The following is a 24,129-nucleotide window of genomic DNA, read 5'->3' as shown; positions in this document are numbered from 1 at the left end:
CGTGCCATGGTTTAACCACCTCCCATGGTTTGTTTATCTCTGGTGTTTGTATCGAGCGTTAATAGGTCGATATTTTGGCACAATGGCAAACCTTGGGCCAACGATAAGTACCATGACAATCTAAAACAAGTGTGTGTGTGTGTGAAAAGTCCTCATTCATCCATTTAGATGGTTCACTAGATCTATAATCTTGGAGAGTTGAACTATTATGATAGGATTCTTCATATGTTTGACAATAACTCTATCTAAATTCTTGTAGTAGTATTAGTCATCTACTAACTTAACCTTGAATGATGTGCTTGACTTGATGATCTACATCAAATGTGAAAAACTTTTCTGGATGGTGCATTCTACGTTGTTGTGCCTCTAACCTAACATCCTAACAAACTAAGAACAATAACCAAATATGATATTTGGAGCAACAATTAGATTAAGGTTCATTGAAATGGAAAATTAGGTCTTTAATGACTTACAGACATGTTGAGAACGAAGACCCAAGTTATTACAAATGAGAAATGACAAATCTATTTTGTGCATGAATGGATGAACTTTTTTTTTCTTTTATTGCTGGTTTTTCTCTTTCTCCCTACTTTCCAATTGTTAACCCAATGGCCTTTATTCAGAATGGTTGGTCTCTTTCCACAAATTGGTAGTGACATTTTGCCTTTCTTGTGTAGATATTCCTTGTTTCTCACAAACTAGGGCACATTTTCTGTCAAGAATGGGCTGTCTGCGTTTCTTTTGCTCACAATTTTAGTTTGCATAGAGTTTTGGTTTAATTAAACTATCCAATCACCACATGGTGATTACATATGATTTTGGTTGCCAAAAATAACAATGATGAGTTCTTGGTGGGCCATTTTTTGTTTCAAAATGTCGTTCATCACTCAATTTGAATGCTTGGCAAGTGTTTGACGAATGTCTGTAGAAGAAAAATGCCCACCAATAAAACTATGCAATCCATTTGATAGTTGGAGGTTTGAAAGAGATTGATTTGGACCTAAGTTGTTGGTTCTGGTATGGGGTAGGTACGAGTACGGAGTTTTGGTTTGTTGGTATGGCCAAAAAAATTCCTTGGGTACAATATGGCTATTTCACCCAAAAAATGCAAAATCAAAATTTCATTTTGGCCTACCTTTTTTTGTTTTTTGGTGATGTAGGATTGCTTGTGAATTTGGATGCTCTTGCATTAGACACATTAAGTACAATGTACTATGAGCTTGAGGCTTATTAATATCTTATGAAACTTTAAGTCAAGATTGCATATATTAGCATTGGATGCACTCATCCTTGTTGCTTCTTCAGCAATTTTGTTCTACCATTTTTCCAAGTAATCATTGTGCTTTCTTCCTTTATCATTTTTTATCACTTGTGAGTCTATCATGACTTCAACTTTATTCCATTCTTTCTTAGACAATTATTGCATCCATTCATCCTTTGAAAGATCTGAAACTATGCCTTCCTCTTCACTTGTTTACCCTGCTAGTAATGTTACAAATTTGACACACTAAAATTGGAGATATATCCACTTCTTTTGGAAGCTCTACTTAATAAGCATTCACTCTAAATTTTCGCAATTTCCTGAAGGTCCAATTTTCTTCCATTTCAGTTTATTGTAGATTCCTTGGGAAAACCTTTCCTCACTCAACTGAGCCAAAGTCAAATTGTATCTAATTGTATTCTTCTCCAAATTTCTTCTTACTTCTTTGTGCAACTTATGCATGTACTTAGTAAAATTATAAGCTATGACACTTTTATTTTCCCAAATCTACAATACTTCATAGGTCATCTGCCCCTCTAGGGCTGTAACCATACACAATCTAAAAAGAGCTTTTGTTGTACTCCTAGTAATTGAGTTGGTATTAGCAAACTCAACTTGTGCCAATATTGTATCTCATTGATTTGGCTTCTTTCCAAACAAGCATCTCAATGAATTTCCAAAGCTTCTACTAATAACCTCTATTTGCCCATCCATTTGTTGATGATAGGTCGAGCTAAAATTCAACTTCATGTTCAACTCCCTCCACAAGGTATGCACAAAATGGCCTAAAAAATTTGTAATCTAACTACCTTTCTAAAGAACCATGTAGCAACATGTGTGGCATAACTTGACTTCTTACAAGTTATAAAGTGTGTCATTTTTGAAAATCTACCAACAATAACAAAAATAGAATCATTACCTTGCTTTGTTCTTGGCAGCCCAAGAATGAAGTCTGTACTTACGTTTTCCCATAGTCTCTGAAATATAGGCAATGGTTGATATAAACCTGTATTTTGACTCCCCTTTGACATGCTGATAAACTCCACAACTCCACACAATATTCTTTACATTTGTACTCATCCTTGGCCAATAATAACTATCACACAATTGTGCCAATGTTTTATCTATCCAAAAATGTTCGGCAAGATCTCTGCTATGCTTGTCTCTTATGAAATTCTCCCTCATTGAATCTTGAGGTACCTTTTGGACAACCTTTTCAAATAAAATACTCTAGCCATGGAGTTCTATCTATGTCACTTGGGCTCTTGCATGCTGCCAATGCTTATATAAAATTTTATTCATCTTCATATAATTCTTACATGGAGTCAAACCCAACAACTTCTATAAATTTTGACCAGGGCTTTGGCAGACAAAAAAAAAATTTAATGAATGCTTTTAAGTTTCATCCTTTTCTTCTTTAAAGGCATGCAATTGATTTCAATAGTTCATATTTTCTGCAGTAAGTGTAGGCCAAGTGAAGGCATCTTCCTTCTCATGCAGACAATGGGTATTAAATTTGTATTGGCTGCTGAATTTTCCTTGCAACTTGCCAACAGATCCTCAGCTGACACACCAAGATGTTGTAATTAAGTGGAAACAACATCAACTTCTGTTGTCATTCTTTGGCCGATAATTATATCAACAGTCTTATTTTTCCTCATAAGCGAACTGATTGCCCTACTTCCCTTGCTTTCTTCTGCTTAGTTTGCTGTCTTTTGCTAGCAGGTTTGAATCTCTTGATTAAAATTTGTAATTGCTGATATGATTTACACCATCTCAATCTGTTATGCTGGGTTCACTAATGACAACATGTGTTGGGTCTGAAGGTGTGCCTTTTGAATTCTTTTTTGCAGACCCTTGTCTCTCTTGTTTCTCACACTTTCCTCGGCTCCTCTTGACCACTCCAAGTCTCCAACTATTTGGAGAGCTTTTTCTTGAATCCAACACATCTTTCTTCCTCTTCTTGGATGTTAGACTATGGAGGATGATCCGAAACATCAATGTAAAAACCATTGACACAGTTATTATGAAATCATTTACATGGACTTTGGAAACATCATTTCTACTATTACATTGACTAATAATTGAAAACTGAAAGGTACGCCTCAATTTCCAGCCCAGCTTTCGTAGACCATAAAATAAAAGCGGAGCAAAAAGATGTAAACAGCCCATATAAGGATAGAGAATTGACTGCAGATATAAGACTGATGATATATTGATCCAGATGATTACATATTTCATCCTTTCATTCTATACATTCATGCATATTTATGTATATATCTATGTATATATATGGTTCATGGTGTGTAAAACATCTCAAGGTAAATGTGCACCACATCTACACCCTCACATAATTGGCTGGTTGCAGCAGGACAAAGAAATGTGCCTTAATAATCAATGCAACTTTGTAGGATGATGATTTTTTTGTGATGTTGTGCCTCTAGATATATTTGAGATACTTGTAGGCACATTATTCATGTATAATCTAGTCATGTTCACAAATATCTTGAGAATTGGTTATCAGAAATCTTGAGTGCTTGATCTTCTGCCAAAGATCAAATTTTCTTATTTGTAAAATAGACCCAAAGGTTGATCAGATATACCTAGAAAGTTTGCGGTCTCATTTTAAGGATGTAAAATGATTTTGAACTCCAATTGAAGTCTTCGCACAATCTCATGTCTTGTTCATGTGGAATCTACACAGTACAAGCAGCTTGAGCCTTGTTATAATGATAAGATGATGTTTTCATGGACCTGGATGGAGTACCTTTACCCTTCCAAGAGCATTTGATTAGTTGAATTTCAAGAGCATTGTTCCCAATAATACTTTTTTAAAAACCTATTCTAGAGAGAGATGAAAACAAGTACAACATTTAAGAGCTGATCCAGAATGAACATATTAGATGCAGTTATTTTGGATGCAGAAGTCCCATAGTCCTTGCGTTATAGAAGGATGGTGCTTTGCTTATGTCTATGGAATAAAATGCATTCTATAATATTGATGTCAAAAATAGGCATCTGATACCCTTGGCTCAAAGCAAACTACAGAGTATGAGATTGATGCAGTTGATAATATATATGCAGTAGTTTCAATTAGGTTTCAAGCACAAGAATAATACTGTTAATGAAGGAAGATATGGACTGCCTTGCTCATCCAACATTCAGTTCCATGCAACAGTTTTGGGTGCATGCAATTATGAAAAACATCTCTTCCCACAGTTGTCAAAGCAGAATTGCATTATCCACCAGTCCTGGGAGCACAAGATGATTCCAAGTTTGCAAGACACTTGAAATTTATATGTCTCTTGCAGTTTTATTTCTAAAGGCCAACTTTCTAAGCTTATATACGCTTCCATTTCTGCTTGTTTTGTATATGCACTAGCAAAGGTTCTAAACACATGAGTTTTAGGATCCTTTTTTGCATATTTCAGTGTCTGTGGGATAATGTTGTATTGAAGTTCCTCACGAGGTTATCAACCACTGAAGATGATTTTGATAGAATGCTTGTCATAGTAGATACTGGGTGGAACTGTGCACTACGCACAGATTCCTACTCTGTTATTCACCCAAGTAATTATGGCCTGTGATAACTTAGAAATTACCTTCTTTGCAAGGAGAGAAAAAGGTATTTTTGCTACATTTAAAAAACGAGGAATTGTTACTTGCTTTGTCCTTGAGAGAATAATTAATAATCTTTGGCATTTACTATATCAACTATCAAGTACTCATACGTGGTGCTTTCTAACATCATTTATAACACCGATTACCTCATCATTGGAACAATGTCCCTCTTTTTGGTCGACATTGTTTCTTCAGGCCCTCTCCCTCACCCTTGTCCTCGCCCTCATCATCCCCTGCCCTCTCTCTCTCCCTCGACTTCTCCATCATATATATAGTTTAAAAATTTCTTAATCTAGACTAATTTTAAAAATTTATTAATTTGAACTTTTTCAAAAATGCAGGTTTAAAGTGGTCTTCATGATATGTAATTAGCATGCTTATATGGAATAAATATCACCAAAACTGATTCTAATTATGTATGACTGAATTCAATTTGAACTTTTGTTATTCTAAAGTACTTTGCTAATGAAATCAGCATTAAATAGAATTGCCTTATTTGCTGTACGTTAGAAATGAAGAAACAGAAAAGGAAATGAAGAATATGCATGCAAAAGAAGAATACAGCATCACATCACCTTTAACACAAGGTCGACTCTGGTGAAACCATTAGGAGTGAAAAATCCATGAAAGATGGGGTTTTCTCCTCACCAAATCACCAAAATTACAAGACCACAAGCCAAGCTGAACATTGGAGCATTGTATATGATTTTGTGGGATGACAATTTAATGATATAATGCATTCACTCTTGCTCTGCAATGGGATACTACTCACCTTGAGATAAACGCTTCCTCTTTTGCATATTTTAAAAAATAAAGACGTTTCCCATGGTTTTTTCATACATATTTATACTGGTTATAAGATGATAGCTGATCAGAGATACTTGGAGGGGAGATAATTCACTTGAAAGGCACCTTTGGAGACTCGCAAGTTAAGCCCATCTATCTGAATTCTGATGAATTTTGCACGGGCTGAACCCATTCCTTTTTGCTAATGGCTGCTTGGCAGACAAGCAGGATCACATAAGGGCTTTGCCTTGCCTGTTCAAAAGGCACAGTGCATACTGACGAGTTCAACAAGATGACAAGTCTAGCATGGGACAAACCAATCAAGACAAATTTGTTTGTCTATTCTGGAACTGCCAATTGGTTATTGGCTCTTTGACATTCCAAAAGGCCTTTGACTTGGTCCAATTCTCTGTGTGTGAATTTCTTGTCCCCCGCCTCTTGCCTTGCCATTCTTGATCTTTGTTGTCAATTTTGAGTCTCAAAGAACAAACTCATGTTTACACAAATAGAACAATTTCGGATCAATCAAGGTAAATTATTATGATCACCTTAATTATATTTATCCTTTTGATGGCATTGAAGGCCCTTCCTTTATCTTCTTAGCCTTTAGGTATTGGCATTCATTGTTTAAAAATCAAAGCACTTTTTCATTTAAAATGGATTTTGGGGCATAATAGTTCAGTATATACTCAGCAATGGCATGGAAATATTGACAGTTGGTTTAGCATTACCGGGTACGATGACACCAATCTAATCCTTCATGTCTTTTATAAGGCATCAATGAACGCATGGACTGTAATGATTAAGAGTGCATGTATAATGATTTTATGAGCCACAAAATCAAATCTCTAGGATTTGTAGCAATGTCTAACTACTATTGGCTTGAGCAAAGAACCTTGTCTGTTGGTTGGAAATTGGCCTAACCTAAACCTAGTGCATTAATGCTTGATGTTTGGTGTTTGATTCTTTTATTGCCTATTATTGGTTGATTGGCTTGTGGAGGTTTTTGTCTGGCAAAGGAGCTGAGATTGTTTCGATGCGTAGTATTCTTCCAATGATTTTGAATACAATGAGTCTTTTGATTGCTTAATGCTTACCATTGGAGAGTGGGCTCCGTGGGAGGTATAAGCCTTGCGGCTTGCCATATAGTATTGCACTAGAGGACCAGGTTTCCATTATGGCAATGATGAATAAAAAAATGATTGGTACATTCTTATATCCTTATGCTTAAGCAGATTTCTATGCCAATCCTGTAACCTTTCTTTTGCCAAGCTTTGTGAATGAGGTTTGAGAGAGCGCTGATCTTTAGCCAAACCCTTGCAAGCTCTCAATCTGTGGCTTAAAATGACAATAAACACTTTGGGGTTTTATGAAGTTGGCATTGAAGTAAACCAAGTTAAATTGTCAACATCAAACTCCTTAACACATCTATTTGTTCACTTCATATAGAATCTACTTCAAATCACTCAAGCAAGTTGAACCTAAATATTCTTATACATTAACTCAATGCAAACATTCCTTTATAAAATCCATAGTTTTACTACTATCTGTTATACTTCGAAAATCTTGGAGACTTCAATGATAATTTTCAAGTTTGTCTAGTTTCTTCACACTTTTGCATCCAGGGATATGGTTTGCTTAGGCACTGTGAATTTTACTTCCCATCGAGGTCTCCGAAATTGCATAAATTCTGTGGCTCTAAAAGTTAATTTGAAAACAACTTCTATCTGAACTTCTATGATTTAACTTCAAGAATTCTGTCATGAATTGAGGATCATTACTGGTTAGAATGTTTGTGGACTCCATGATCAGAAGTTTAGTTTCAAACATATGTTAGATATTAGAATATTAATTTATGTGGAATGATGAGTAGTCATTACACAAATGAATTTTTTCTTCATAAATGTTAACAGTATTTACAAGGTTCCCTTTTAGTACACAAATACCTCAAATATTTGTTAGCAGGGGTTGGAAAAGTAAATACAATCTCTTGATGACTCTTTCAACCTGGTGTTTACATTCATTTATATTCTTTTTTGTTTTGAGATATTGGATTTCTAATTTTGGTTTTTACAATCATTTATAATCTTCACTGTCTCATTGTGTCTTCAGGAGACTGAGCAACTGGGATACATCCTTCCAAAGAAAAGCTCCCTTAGACATCGTCTGCCCACAGGGGATGTTGGTTTTCTCGAGTTCGTTGGATACCTCCTTCAGATCAATCCACTGCACCGCCCAAGTGCAAGAGAAGCACTAAACCATCCATGGATTTCTTACCCTTATGACCCAATTTCATATTGACTTATTTTTTTGATGCCTCTCTTCCTCATTTGTTTCAGGAAATGATGCTTGTTAATTTCTAATCTTTTTATATTTCTATTTGAAATTGACAAGGCTTCTCACCTGGTCCTGAATGTATTTTTTAATAGGCTTAATGGCTGTTAGTGTAATTTAATGGCCTGGGTTATTCTTTGTTGTCAAATAATGCCCATTTTATTTCTCAGGAAGATTTCAATTGTTACAGTGAAATCTGTCAATATGTTAATCAGATGTGAGGGTTATAGTTTTCATTGCAACAACGTGGGGAGAAAATCCTTTTAATATAATTTGGGAAATGTTCTTTTGTATATAGTAACAAGTGTTGCATAGCGACTAGTCCCTACCATTGCAACGTGGTTGAAAGTGTAATGATTAATCAGTTAAGGACTAACAAATATTGGCTGTCACAGCTAGCTTGGTACGGCAGAGAATAAAAATGTTTATACTAAACAAGCCGTTAACTAGTATATTTAGAGTTGTGTTCAGATGAAAATTTTGTATTGCAATTGCAAGAGATATTTTAGTTATGCATTAGAAAGTATATGTAATTTTCTAATAATATAGTTTTGATAATTATCAAAATGTTCAAATTTATATTGTGTATTTCGATTATACATAATAACTATTCACATGACATGAGCATGAAATCTGCAGATGAAGCTTGATAAAGCTTGTTAGATAGGAATACAAAAGGAATTAAAATTTAGGTAAGACATTTACAATCCCCCTAGGCACTTTTAGAATGAATGAATGAATGAATGTTTTTAATAATGTTCACGAGGCCAAATGGCCTATGGGAACCACAGATAGCCAGCAAACAAATAAGCATGCAAAGCCCAAAACTCCACCCCAACTAAATCTCTTTTTCCTTCTGCTGTGTATCTTGATCAGAAAATCAGCAACCCTTGTTAAGGAGGGGATCTCAAACTCTTCTTGTTAAGGAGGGGATCTCAAACTCTTCTTGCCTGTGACCTAAAAATTACCTTTTCAATTGAAATATATTGTTATTCTGGCCTTCTGTGTTTCCTTTATCATTCACAAAACATTGATAGAAAGGTATCACAATGGTTAAAATTGATGTCCCTTTATCTATCTTATATTTTGGATGAAGTTCATACCTATTCATTATTTTGACAAATTGTTTAATGCAACTAAGAATGCTCATTGACACTGATATTTCTTTACTATCAACAAAGAGTAAAGATTGTTTAAAGAAAAAGACGTCATCCTTGGATTCATATTTTTGTAGAGTAGATCATACTTCCCACACCTTGCATCAAGACATTTAATTTTGCAAGTAGATGCATATATGAATTTTAACATATGAACAACAAATCAAAATATAGGCAATTGTATTAAATGAGGGAAAATTTATTATGAGCTGTGCTAGATTGTTTTAAAGCTTTGGCTTGGCTATTCTTAAATGTAACAAATTGTTCAATAGACAAAGGTAAATCGTTGTTAATTAAATAAGCACAATTTTTCATCACTTTTGTGAGTGGATGAGGTATAAAATTTTAAATGGATTGTTTCTTTAACCCATTTGATGTCGAGATGCTGAGTATGATTGGGACTCCTTTCCTTAAAATTTGGTCAAAGTTTCTTAGAATGTGTTAGTGTTTAATTCACACCTTTTAGTGCGACACAAAATGGAACAAACACACAATAGAATTGCTCTTCACATTAAAAGGGAAAATTTTCTATAAAATAAAAAATAACCTAAAACTACACAATAAGTATTACAATATTTGAAAATGACAATTTTGAGGGTGAAAATTAAGGACTCAAGGGATTGGCTTGCTACAGTGTTTTGGATGTGCCCATGTAATACTACTTCATAAAGCACAATTTTAGCACTCTTTTGCATTTATTATGGTACTTAATTGCCACATCCATAAATGATTTTTGGCCCTTTGAATGGGCTTGACCTTTCATATGTTTGGAGATGTTGGAGTTGAAGGTTTGCTGGTGATAAACAATGGTGCCCTCACTCAAGCATCCTCAAAAATTTGTTCTTAAGTTGTTTCATGAGGCATGTCCCTTAAAACACCCATGTATATTCTTCTAATTCTTGAATTTGATGATGCATGTCATTGGCTTGAGAATTTTCATTTTAATAGGATATTTTGTAGGAAGGGTCCCCCTTGAAAGCATGCTTAAAGATTGGGTCAATAAGGCTTGGGCCTTGCATGAGATTTGCTTAGATGATGTGCACAACCTCACCAAAGGTTTTTTTTTATTTTTCATTTTATTGAGTCCAACCATGATAAGGCTATTCTCAACCATGGCCTTCGACTTGTTTGGTCCTTATTGTTGGTTTTTAGACCTTGGACTCAAAACTTTTTGGTCTTGATGAAAAATCCCCCTAAAGTTTTTGTTTGGGTTAAATTCATTGAGCTATCTTTGCTATGTTGGAGCTTCCTACACTATATTACCTCTTCTTTACACATTATGGTTGGTGTTGAACTTGAACAATTCTATATAACTCATCCTCAATGGTGAGTTTGTGTTGAGGTGGATTCATCTAAGGTTTTTAAAGAAACTATTGATATTCAGATTGGGCAAATAAGATATGCTCAACACATTCTTCACATAACTTATTGAATACTTGTTATTGATGTTAGAAACACAAGATCCAAGATTGCCCTTTGGTTTCTCTCATCCAAAACCTCCACACGACCCATTTATGGGTTAACCGCTAGCAAAAAAGGATGAAGTTTGGTCTATAGTTGTCGATTACAAAGCCAAGAACTCTATAAATAATATTTTTGTCCTCAAGCCTTCCTATAGCTTTGGGGGTTGAGGTTCTATAATGATTTCTAAACCTCCTATACTAGAGAATTTTGGTCATTCCTACCCTTGTGAGATCTCTAGTGAGGTAAAATGTTTCAAACTCTATTAGAAAATTCTTCACTGACTCAATTGGCAAACTCCTTTGCTTGACACGCTTTGCCTCTTCCAATTGTGCAATGGAGATCTCACAACCCATTAGGGTGTTTGGAAGAAGGAGAATTTGTTTCAAAAAAGGTATTTATGCCAACTTAACTTGTGGTTAGTAAGTTTTGATTCAAGTGAGGTTATTCTTCAAAACAATCAATCTACTCTTGGCGAGTTGAATAATGTGATGAATTTGTATACTCATCTCTGAATTGTATCTCCTAGAGTGTTCGAAGTTTAATAGGACACCCAAAAATGTACTCCATTTGTCTCCAATTTTTAGGTCTAGACATTTTTTCAATGACAAGAGGTTAAGATTTTCAATTTCTTACTTATTGCAGCTTGCCATGTTATTTGACCTTCTAGTTAGTTTTTTTGTAGCATTGATGAAGCAAGTCAAGGTTGCATCCTCACCTTTCTCTCCCCTATGGCATCAATTCCTAGTTGTTTAGGGATGTGAAGTGCATTATGGGCTCTTTTCAACATTATTAATCGTTCATTTGGGATTTATTAATTTTTATAATTTTTATAATTTTATTCAAAGATCTACCATTTGAAGATGGATTGTCAATTCATTATTGTCGTCACTTGGGTTTTGTGTAGAGACTTTAATATGATAGGGATAAGATATGATAAATGTGGGGCTTTACCTACAGGTTAAACAAATGGAAAAATAGAAGCATGGTATTTTATGCATAATAAATTGAGGCTTTTTTATTCCAACCTTGGCCACCACTAGGATCATGTGTCATGGTATACTTGAAGTAATTTAAGAGTTGGACTTCATAGATTTTTCAAAGCTTGGAAAGTGCCACCTATCAATTGAAATTTTCTATTCTTTTGCCAACTATTACCCCATGTGGGTAAAGCTTCTTTTTGACATATTTCTTTCTAATCACTTTCAAATGTGATTTTGTATTGAGCGGCAAGTTGCCAAGCCCAAAGCAACAAGAACATTTTTTTCTCAACATGTCAATGCTCAATCACAAAGCCACATCAATATACATTCAACATGTCTATAATTTAGATTAATGTCTCGCACTGAGGTCAATTGGATTGGTTGATGGAATGAATATGTAACCCAAATTACTCAATTCCTCTACTTATTAATGACTATCAATTGACACATTTTTGTTGCCGCTCCTACAAGGCCACCACCTCATAGCTATACCAAGCCATTGTTGCTTTGGAGGTTGACACATTTGATTCCACTGCTTAGCTTTGAGTGGCTCAACTTCACCACTAGAAGTAGGTCATAGATGCACACTAACTAGGGGATCTCAAATCAAAGCTTGACTCCAATGGCTCAAATTGAAGAAAAGGCCTCTAAAGAATTTTTTCAAGCCCTTCGAGATTGTCACTCCTTTCAAGCCATCAAGCAAATCAAGGAAGGACAACTAGCTCTCAAACAAATCCCAGACATTCTCAAGAAATTTGTTTGACGCTATGTAGATTCCGATGCTCAAATGTAAACTCTAATGTGGTCTAGTACACTTTAGCAATGCCTCAAGGAGATCACTTTAGAGAAGTAGATAGATGAGAGATCTCATTAAACATAATTGATGAATGAATCATTATTACTTGAGTAAGGTAATTGTTGAAATGATTGAATCCTCAAAGATATAGCAACCTGATTGAATCTTTCTTGAGGTAACCATATGGTCTTCCAAATTGATGGCATCATCTTGAGAATCCATCAATTTTATAGTTTTTTCTTCCTTGAGAAAGAACACAACTTCGGAAGATAAAGCATTTATGAGATAACTTTGAAGAATCTCAGATGAAAGATTTAGAATGTTAGCGAGCCTAACAATCAAATGATTGAATCTTACAAACTCTCATTTGATTCGATTTCATCTTTCTTGGCATTTGAAAGTTGTGTATTTACAATATATGATTTTTTGTAGCCAACTTGAAATATGCAAGAAACTTATCACTCATTGACTCCTAGCTCATGATTGAAACGACAAGAAGGTGGTAAAACCAATTAGTTGTTGTGCCTTGTAAGATTTTCACAAACAAGTGAACTATGATCTTCATGTGTAAAATTAAAAATTCCACATGCTATGGCGAAGACTAAGATATGCTTATTGAGATATTATTTTCTATCACCATAAAACTAAAAAAATCTTCCTTGATTTTTGAGGAAGTTCATGATGAATTTGGTTTCCCCATGGTAATAGTGGAGGTGGATGATTGTTTTTGATGTAGTTGTAATACCCTAAAAATGGTCATCTAAACCATGGGCCCCTAATCTCGACAACATCACCAAGGTCCTAACCAAAGGCAATTAAATCAATCTTGAGCACATTATTAATTCTTTAATCATCAAATATCACATGGCAAATCAATTACTCGATATTATATAAATATTTATTTAATTAATTGAATCATTTCTAAGAATATCATTTTGATCAATTATCCCATTTTAATTTATTAAATATCCTTGCATATTTAATTAATTAATTAATTGCCATTTAATCATGCAAAAGGAATTAATTTATTACAAAAGAGGAATTAATTACAAAACAAGAGTTGAATTGAAATTAAAATAAAAGAATAGAATTGAGAGAGAAATCAAACTTGAAATATTATTTCTTTTTCTAAATTTAGAACTTGAAATCAGAAAAGCAATTTAATTGAATTATTGAATTATTCTCTAAAATTGGAACTCAAAGCTTTTCAGAAAAAGAAGTTCAGTTGCATTGAAAAGACTCTTTTCTTGAATAAATAAAAGAATTATCTATTTTTATCACAAATGCATGGAATTAATTTATTATTATTTCCAATGCAACTTGGACTTCTAATTTGAATGCATTTCAATTAAACTATAATTGGAATCTATCTCAAGGTTAACTTAACCTGATTTCTCAATTATTTTCAATTAATCCTAAATTGAGCTTTTCTCTTTTGTGATTCTCTATAAATTCAGTCTTCAACTCTCATTTCAATTGACCCCAGAGATTTTTGAGAACACGCTTGGAGATTATTATTATCACACTAATTTCGCTCTGGAGTCATTGAAGATTATTGTGCCTTTTTAGATTATTTGCATCCATTTTTCATCCATTATTGCCTGAAATGATTATTTTGCTTGAATTATTCATCCATCTTGCATCCATATAGTTAATATCATATAGATTAAATCCTTCGTCTTGGTGTAGTCTAATCACTGGTATTGCTCATAAAAATATACTTGCATCTTTTAGAAGGCAATTAGTCGCTTTGTTATGGTTTTATACTTATTGATTATTGATTATTAACCATGCATATAATGACTTAATTGAAGTGTTGTGCTTGCAACTACAGACCACTTTTTCACACACACATATTATGGTGCCCACCGTGGGGCAGAAGACTACATTATTCGCCCTCCAAGACTGACTGCTTCTTTTTTTGTTATTTTCCAGATTTCAGATTTTTTTATTTTTCGTCTGTACATCTCGTACGACAATTCCCACAGGCTTAAACGATAAACTGCAAGTGTCGTACGAACTGGAATCCTGTCTCGTACGAGTTGGGATCCTGTATCGTACGAGTTTTCATACTGTTGTACGACTCTGTATTTTCTGGTAAAAAAAAAATTAAAAAAAAGAGGCAAATTTTCATGATTTTTTTTTATTATTTTGACGACTAACCCTGACTGTTTATCTGTCTATCTCAGAATTTTTCACAACCTAATTAGTTTTTTGCAGAACGCTTGTCAAAGAATATGCTTGTCGCACAAAGACAATATGACTACTGATTCGTTGTCTTTGCAGGTTGCCTAAGGAGAATCGACTAAACATCGTGTATTCTTTAAATTCATTTTTAGGAACCTAACTTGCTATCTGGTTAAAGAACAAATCTGTATTTTGTGTTTTTAGAAGATTTTGAGAGGTAGGAGAGTATGCTCTTGTCTTTTTCTAGACAATCAAAAATCCAGACCCTTGAGGCTTTTTATTTGTTTGAGATTTGTACATCTTTAGCAGGCCTGCCCTCTTGAGGGGTTGAAAAAATCTTAAAGTCGTTACGACTGATGTGAGGGGAACGACCTAAGTGGGAATGACTAAATGCCAAGTACTCCAACCCACTATAAAATAAACGTGATTTGATGAAAATCAAGTCAGGTATATTAAACCTTGGTTTTCAAGGCTGGGAGACCTCTTAATTGAGTTTATACCTCGACGCGCCAAATGGATCCCTCACTAAATCCAATTCAAAATTAGAAGCTACCCGGTTCACCTCCGAAAGGGAGATAATCTTTGTGCAAGAGAGATAGTAACTCTCCTAAGATACTTGTCATTTCGTGCCCCCATTAGCGCTTGGAGTCAGATAATACGACGTTGAGAATCCATTGCGTGAGACTCAGCGGCTGTATTCTGATTAGCTATTGGGTGTGTACCTGAATCTACAAGCAAAGGTTTTCTTTCCTCACTAAATTCCTTAGGGTTTGCATGTTGTGATTGGAGTCACTATTTATACTACGTGTTTTCTGTGTTTTCATCCTTGAAACAAAAACTGAAATACCAAAAATTGGAGAAGACAAGAAACAACTCAGTGATTTGAAACTCTGTCCGTGTCAGAAACTAGTCCATCCTAAGTTGAAACTCTGCCTGTGTTAGAAACTAGTCCATCCTGAGTCGAAACTCTGTCCGTGTCAAAAACTAGTCCGTCCTAAGTCGAAAACTCTGTCCGTGTCAGAAACTAGTTCATCTTAAGTCGAAACTCTGTCTGTGTCAGGAACTAGTCCATCCTAAGTTGAAACTCTATCCGTGTCAGAAACTTGTTTATCCTAAATCAAAATTCTGTCCAAAACTAGTCTATCCTGGTCCAAAATCAGTCCATCTCATAATTGGTCATACTCAGTTATCATACTCAGGAATAAAAAAAACTCAGAATTTCTAGGCTCTGTCCTGTGAATAGTCATACGAGTCTAATAATTTATCATGCTACATCTGATCCTGTGTCGTACGAGTCTTCTAATTTGTCGTCCTAGACCTAATCCTGTGTCATACAAGTCATTTTAATCTGTTGTCTGGTTCTGTATCCCGTGTCGTACGAAACAAAACTGCTCTGAGTATTTTGTCATCCTGCACATACCCATCTGTCGTATGGTAAGAGACAGCAACTCATATGAAACATAACTTTTGTCGTCCTATAGCTAATAAATTGTCGTCTGGTTCAGAAAATCCTGTCGTACGAGTCTCTGGTTTTGTCAGAACAAAACAGTCAAATTTGCCTAAAAACAACTTACAACGAACATAATACTGGTTATCAATTTTCCTGAGCATAAACAGATCAAGACAGTGTACCTCTGCCATTTGCATTGCACGATTTGGTTGATCATCTTTCAGCTAGTTCAATCAACTACCTATCAAATTTTAGTCACTTAGATAACTTCTTATACAAGATAGATCGTTCCTGAAAACAGACTGAATCTTACACTATGCTTAGAATCAACTTAGATAAACGTCTTATACAGGATAGATCGTTCCTGAAATCAGACTCAATCTTAGTTGTTTCTCCCAAACAATACATTAACTGAACAACTAGCTCTGAAATTGATCTTGACCTCTGCATCACAAACATCTTTAGGTTGCACTAATCCATAAGAATGCCTACACAAACCAGGAGTTCTCATAAGAAAGAAGCCAAAGGCAAAGGAATACCCTTTTCATACACCAACAATCCATTTTATGAAAAGGATCCACTCACTGACATACCATCATCATCAGGCGAACCATTTTTTGATAAGCCTAAATCTCCCACTATATATGAGACGGAACACAATGATGGAAACAAGGATGATAATAACATTCCCAGAAATGATAATGATTCCTCATCATCAATTGAGACTGACGAAGACACTGAACCTCCAGAAAAAGAGATCCTTGGCTGTCAAAAGGACAAAGACTTTAGAAAAATGATGAAAGCTATCATGACCCGAGAGAAGGAAGACTATTTCTTAGAACTAGAAAAACAAGGTGCCAAACTTCCTACTGGATATGATGTCCAGACACTCGTTACTAAAAAGGAAGACTCACCTATACTCATGGTACACAAACAATTACTAGCCTTACGGATGGAAGTCACAGAACTAAAGAATAAGGACAAGTCCCCAAAACAATATTCTCTGGAAACAATATGTCCCTTTCCATTTGACAAGAATCTATACATGCCTCCATTTCCTTCACGAGTGGAGATCCCAAAATTTGACAAATATGATGGTACCTCAGACCCTCAAGATCATGTCAGGGAATTTTGTGTTGTCTGTATGGAGTTCATGCACGATCAAACTTACCTCATGTGCCTCTTCCCAAGGAGTTTAGGGGGTCAAGCAATGGAATGGTTCTCAAGTCTACCCAAGGGAATAAAAATGGTTGAAGAACTAATCCAACTATTTTTACAACAGTACTCATACAACATTCGACATCCTGTGACTATGATCGATCTTTTTAATACTCAATAGAAAACAAGGGAACCTCTTCTTACTTTCCTTCAACGCTGGAGAAAGATGTTCTCTAGGTATCCATGACCTATCCCAGACTCTGAGAAAATGGATATATTTGTCAATAACTTGGTCCCTGAACTGAAATATACTATACAAATGCAAGTACACCCATCATTTGACAAAATGGTAGATAATGTCATTCAAATGGAAGGTGTTCTCATAAAGAAGGGGGATATCACACCTTGGAAAGAAACACAACCAGGATCTAGCTCTAAAGAGAAGAACAAGTATTGGAAATTTGGCAAAGACAACAACAAGAATGTTGTTAATGATGGAGTAGTAGACATTGTGAAAACCAACTCAAAGCCCACAATATTCAACTTGGCTAGTGGTACACAAGAACTTAAAGTTGCTGAGGCTGCAACAAAAAATCCGCCAAAGAAAGCAAAGGAATGGTTCAAAGAAAATCCTTGGCTTTCCAAACATAAGCATGATTTTACTCCTCTCGAATAATCGTATGAATCCGCTTTCAAAACTCTGTTGGCAAACAACTTGATAACACTGCCAGATAACTCCAAACCATATGATCTAGAAGTCAAATCGAGATGGTGGAGAGAAAATGAATACTGTGACTTCCATCGGAATAAAGGTCATAACATAAACAATTGTATGAAGCTAAAACATGAGATTCAAGGTCTCATAGACGCTGGTAAAGTCGTTGTTGGGAATCACTTGACCAATGCAGATCATAAATCATTTAAAGACCCTTTGCCTGTTTACGAACAAGGCGATTCCTCAAAGACCAAAGGAGGTGCCAAGGTAAATTATACTTATGCCAGTCAGGACAACGTTATCAACATGATTGAGCCTTCCCACTCAGAATATTGCAATGTGATTATAGTGCAAGATAAACCAAATAAATCACGCTATGCAAGAGCTCTCAGCCGTTCTCAAAAGAAAGTCACCCTCCAAGGAGCTAGTTCTTTTGACCCGGCTCAAGCAACATCAAACCCATCAGCCTTGCCAAACAAACAAAAAGAATCAACCTTGGACAAATTTAAAAGGTTAACCTCATCATCATCCTCTGGATACAGTGTAGTTGAATAGTTGAAAAGAACAAATGCTCAAATCTCAATCTTTGAATTACTAAAACTCTCATCTGCTCACAAAGAGATCTTAGACAAAGCATTGCTCACCACTAACATTCCAAAAGATTTAGACATTGATCAGTTTCAGTCTATGGTGGGTCATCTGACTTCACCTCACTATCTGACCTTCTCAGAAGAAGATGACAACTCACTAAATCATCCACATAACCAGCCATTGCATATTGAAGCCATGATCCACAAACATAGAGTCAAACGTGTTTTGATAGATGGAGGTGCGGGGTTGAATATCTGTACTTACAGTCTGCTTACACAACTAGGATTCTCTGAAAATGTCATTGATCTTGGCAAGAAAATAACAATAAAAGCCTATGATGAAGAAGAAAGGACTTCTGAAGGTCTGGTGTCATTACCAATCAGAGTGGGACCTGTAGAAAGAGATGTCCTTTTCCAAGTACTTGATATTCCATTGTCATATAATATATTACTGGGCTGGATTCATGAAATGAAGACAATACTGTCAACATACCATCAATGCTTAAAGTTTCCTTATAACGGAACTAAAGTCAATATTCCTGCTTATACAAATGTCGTCTGTAATGCATTGACAAAAGGTGCAGATACTTTTGTGCCTCATAATAGGGCAGCCTCTCCAAATGCATATCCAGAAGCACTAATGAAAGACTTAGAAAAGAGATTGAAGAATACAAATACCGGCATGGATGGCTACAAGATAGAACCGGTACTTTCATTAGTTTCTCTCCCTCCATCACCAAAACAGTTGGGCAAGCCATCAAAGGCTATGAGAAACAAACTTCAGCTCCGAATACCATATATGATGGTCTCTTTGTACAGTCTTCTACCTCCTTGGCGGATGAAATAGAAGAAGATGTTGTTCTTAACTGGATCTTTAAGGAAGATAGTCAAAATGAGGAGGTACGACATTGTGAGATTTCCTCAAATCAATATGGTCCCGGCTACAAAATGATTCAATGCATGGGGTACTTAGGTATTGGTCCTTTGGGCAAACAAAAGGAAGGTATTACTAAACCAATTCAGTTACAAACCAAATCCACAAATGATAAGGCTGGACTGGGATACGATCCAAAAAAGACATCAGACCAAAAACATGTTTCTAAGTCTAAGTGGCAGAAAAGAATATTGCCTTTAACATTATAGGAAGTAGACACTAAACAAACAAAAGCAGAGTGTAGAAAAGAGAAAGAGGAATTAGCAATCAAGAAAGAAGAAACAGTCAGTGCTCAAGATTCAATGGTATGAGCTACAATAATACAAGAAGTTGAGGTCCCAGAAGATATAAGAGATGAAGTAGTAAGAATCAGAAAATTGTTTGCACCACTAAAAGTTCCAGTCACATATACTGGCAGACAACAAGTAGATGATTCAGAGACTGATTCAAATGAGTATGAATGGGGTCCTGACCACCTCTTAGACACATCCACTACAGAAACTCTAGAAGAGTCTAGTGATGTCATAGATGATACTCAAGAGCTGATGCGCATAAAACTAGAGAAAGAAATATAGGAAATTAGACAAAAGAGACAAGCAAATTATGAACAAGGACTGGAAGAAGGAAGAATACCAGAAAGCTTCTCATCTATGTGCCCTTATCCTAAAACAGAACAAATTAGGTATAGCACTACACAAGAAGAGTTGGAAGCTATAGAACAAGAACCAGTTATCAGTCCAGAAGAAGCTAAATGGAGTAGAAGACATCAAATCATAGAAACATCAAGATCATGTCAACAGGTGTGTTAGATACAAGTGACAAATGAACCACAACATGAAGGAACTTGCAAAATTAAAGATGTTGGTATTGATACCATACATATGCTTACTAAATCACCTGAAGAAGACTCAGAAAATTCATCCGATGACTTTGACGACTCTGATGACAGTCTTATTCAAGACAATATCTACTTAGCCTCAAATTATGAATCATCTGATACAAATAATAAAAATTTGTCTACTGGTCTTATTGATGTTAAACCATGATATGAAGTCCAGTTTGGCGTAGTGAACGACGTTACAAGTATATCTATAGGATTAGATCGATTAAATATTAACGTGAACTTTAATAATTATGATCCAACTCTTCCTGGTCTCGAGACACTTACGCAAGGTATCATTCTGGAACTCGACTTTTCGATCCGCGACTCTGATAACAATATCATGAATGCTCTTGAACCTATCCAAAATTTATCCTTAGTACATCCCAAATTGATTGACTGCACGTTACAGAATCAACCGATGAATATACCTACTTTTGCCAATGACTATATGTTAGCCTATTATCTCAACGCAGTCGAACCTATAGACTCTTCCACCAGTGAACAAAGTGAAAATATGACTGAAGCAGATATCAAGTATCTTAGTCGCAAAAACAAGAAAAATAAAAAATAAAAGATTTGATGGCAAAAACCACATTGTGGCGGTGTCAGAATCTAAAAGAGAGAAAATAAAGGATGTAGCTAAAGGTGAAAACTTCTCTAAGGTGCCTGAAGGTGAGATACTTGATATACTACCAAGTCATTTCCAAGAAAGGTCCTCCATATTGATCGAGCCAACTCAGCCAGTGAACATTGGGAGTCAAGAGACACCACACATCATTCATGTAGCTCAATCACTATCAGCAGAAGAATTGAAGGAGTTCACTTAGCTATTCTTAGAAAAGAAAATAAACTTTGCATGGACATACTCTGATATGCCAGGCTTGGATCCTGATCTCATTATGCACCATCTTTCAATTACACCAGGAGTAAAACCAGTTAAGTAAAAACTCCGTAAGATGCACCCGCATGTAGCACTATTAGTCAAGGTTGAGCTAGAAAAACTGCTCAAAGCTGGATTCATTAGAGCTATAGATTATGCCGATTGGATTTCAAACATAGTACCTGTGTCAAAGGTAGACAAGTCTATCAGAGTTTGTATTGACTTTAGAGATCTTAACAAAGCATGTTCGAAGGACGACTTTCCATTACCAAATATTGATATGATAGTCGACATGACTGCTTGGGTATGAAATGTACTCACTAATGGACGGATTCTCCGGATACAATCAAATCAAAATAGCTTCGGGAGATCAAGAAAAGACAGCTTTCACCTGTGCATGGGGAACCTGTTGCTGGAACGTCATGCCATTTGGACTAAAGAACGCAGGAGCAACCTATCAAAGAGCAGTTACAACTATTTTTCATGACATGATGCATAAGAATATGGAAGATTATGTTGATGACACCTTAGTGAAGACTATGAAAAGATCAACGCATATTCAAGAGTTAGGTCCTATACTCGACATAATGGAAAAGTTCAAACTCTGGTTAAATCCAAAGAAGTGTGCATTTAGAGTGACATCTGGTAAACTACTTGGCTACATCATTTCAAAAAAGGGAATCGAGGTTGATCCTGAGAAGGTTCAAGCTATAATGGAAATGCCGCCTCCAAAGAACATCGGTCAAATGAGAAGTCTACAAGGACATCTCCAATCCATTAGATGATTCATTTCTCAGCTAGCAGACAAAGCTCAACCTTTCACAAAGGTATTGAGAAAAGGAGTAATATAGAACTGGGATCAGTAGTGCAAACAACATCTTCAGTAGATAAAAGAGTACCTGCCAAATCCATCGATATTGATGCCACCGATTCAGGGTACACCACTAATCTTATATATATCAGCAACTAATTCATCACTGGGGGCACTTCTGGTGCAACAGGATGACAATAAAAAGGAACGAGCTATTTATTACATCAGTAGGACATTGGTGTCTTATGAAATGAACTACACTATAATAGAAAAAGCATGCTTGGCATTAGTCTTTGCATCACAAAAACTGAGACACTATATGCTAGCACATTCAGTCAAGCTAGTGGCCAAAATTGATCCACTCAAGTATCTTCTCAATAAGGCAACACTTACAGGAAGATTAGCAAAATGGGTCATGATCCTTACAGAGTTTGACATTGAATATGTGGAGCGCAAAGCCATAAAAGGATAGGTAATTGTTGATCAACTTGTTGAAGCTCCACTTGAGGACACTCAACCGCTACACATAGAGTTCCCAGATGAATCTACAATGCACCTTACTCAACAACCCTAGAAAATGTTCTTTGATGGGTCCTTTACTCAAATGGTTCAGGTGCTAGCATATTATTCATTACTCCTCAGAAGTATTCAATCCCAAAGTCTTATAAGATTCTATTTCCTTGCACAAACAACATTGCAGAATATGAAGCTTTGGTGAATGGGATAAAACTAGCTATTGAATGGAAGGTTGCAGAATTGCAAATCTATGGAGATTCTCAGCTGGTGGTTAATCAAATCAACAATACATATCAGAATTGAGATGAGAAATTGATGCCTTACAAGAGAATGGTTGATGATCTTAAGAAGTATTTTGCTTTTGTATCATTCCAACAAATTCCTAGATCAGTGAATAGAGAAGCAGATGCTATGGCTACCTTGGCATCTATACCTGAGTTATAGGAGTCCAATTTTCACTTTGATTTCCTGGTGGAAGAGTTATATTACCCTGCTTATGATTCTCCTGAGACCCAAATAGTCTGTTCTATTATTGGACACGACTCATCCCGATACAACCACATCTATTCCTATCTACAAGACCAAATTATCCCTGGAAATCTTACCCGAAATGAGAAAAGAAACCTAGCTCAAAATGCTTCACGATATGTTATCATTGCTAACGATTTATTTAGACGAGGTTTGGATGGTACATTGCTTAGATATCTAGAAACTGAAGAATCTAAATGTGCATTATCAGAAGTTTATGAAGTATTTGTGGATCTCATTCGAATGGTCTTACTTTAACTCAGAAACTATTACGGGCTGCTACTACTGGCCAGACATGGAAAAAGATGCTATAAAATTTGCTAAGACTTGTGAGAAATGTCAGCTTCATGGAAATCTCATACATGCCCTGGCAAGGGACCTCATAACATTTATAACACACTAGCCTTTTCAGCAATGGGCCTTTGATCTCATTGGTCAGGTATATCCTGCTTCATCCAAGGGACATAAATTCATCATAACTGCCATTGAGTATTTCACCAAGTGGGTAGAAGGGGTTCCGCTCATCAAAGCAACCGGTAAACAAGTTGCCTTGTTCATCATAAATTATATGATCTGCAGGTATGGGATACCTTCATCAATTGTGACTGATAATGGATGACAGTTTAAGAATAAAGATCTGGATGAGCTTTGTGAGAAATTCAAAATAAAGCAACACTAGTCATCAGTATATTACCCTCAAGGTAATGGACAAGCTGAGGCATCTAACAAAAACCTACTGACTATCTTGCATAGAACAGTGAACAAATCCGGGAAGGATTGGCATCTGCAGCTAAATCCTACACTATGGGCTTACAGAACAAGTATCAGAACACCTATTGGGGCTACCCCTTCTCTTTGGTGTATGAGTCCGAAGCAGTACTACCTATTGAAGTAGAAATACCATCTCTAAGAGTTTCTTTGCAAGGTCTTGTTACTGATGAAGATCATAGGATATCTAGATTGCAAGAACTCGAATTGCTGGATGAGCATCGTCAAGTGGCGTTTGATCATCTCAGAGTGTATCAGAAGAGAATATCCAGAGGATATAACAAGAAAGTTAGACAAAGAGAATTTCAAG

General features: G+C 35.8%; 1 protein-coding gene across 1 annotated transcript in view; it reads left to right on the top strand.

Moving 5' to 3' along the window:
- The window catches only part of LOC131075977 (uncharacterized), a 53,752-nt gene extending 45,457 nt beyond the window's left edge, over positions 1-8,295 (top strand). The window contains exon 8 of the mRNA XM_058012988.2: positions 7,781-8,295. Within this exon, the coding sequence (XP_057868971.2) occupies positions 7,781-7,969 (189 nt within the window). The 3' untranslated portion in view covers positions 7,970-8,295. The remainder of the gene's footprint in view (positions 1-7,780) is intronic.
- The last annotated feature ends 15,834 nt before the right edge of the window (positions 8,296-24,129 follow it).

This window comes from Cryptomeria japonica, chromosome 9, assembly GCF_030272615.1.
Source record: "Cryptomeria japonica chromosome 9, Sugi_1.0, whole genome shotgun sequence".
NCBI classification, from domain to species: Eukaryota; Viridiplantae; Streptophyta; class Pinopsida; order Cupressales; family Cupressaceae; genus Cryptomeria; species Cryptomeria japonica.
This window is presented reverse-complemented; position numbering and strand designations above follow the sequence as displayed.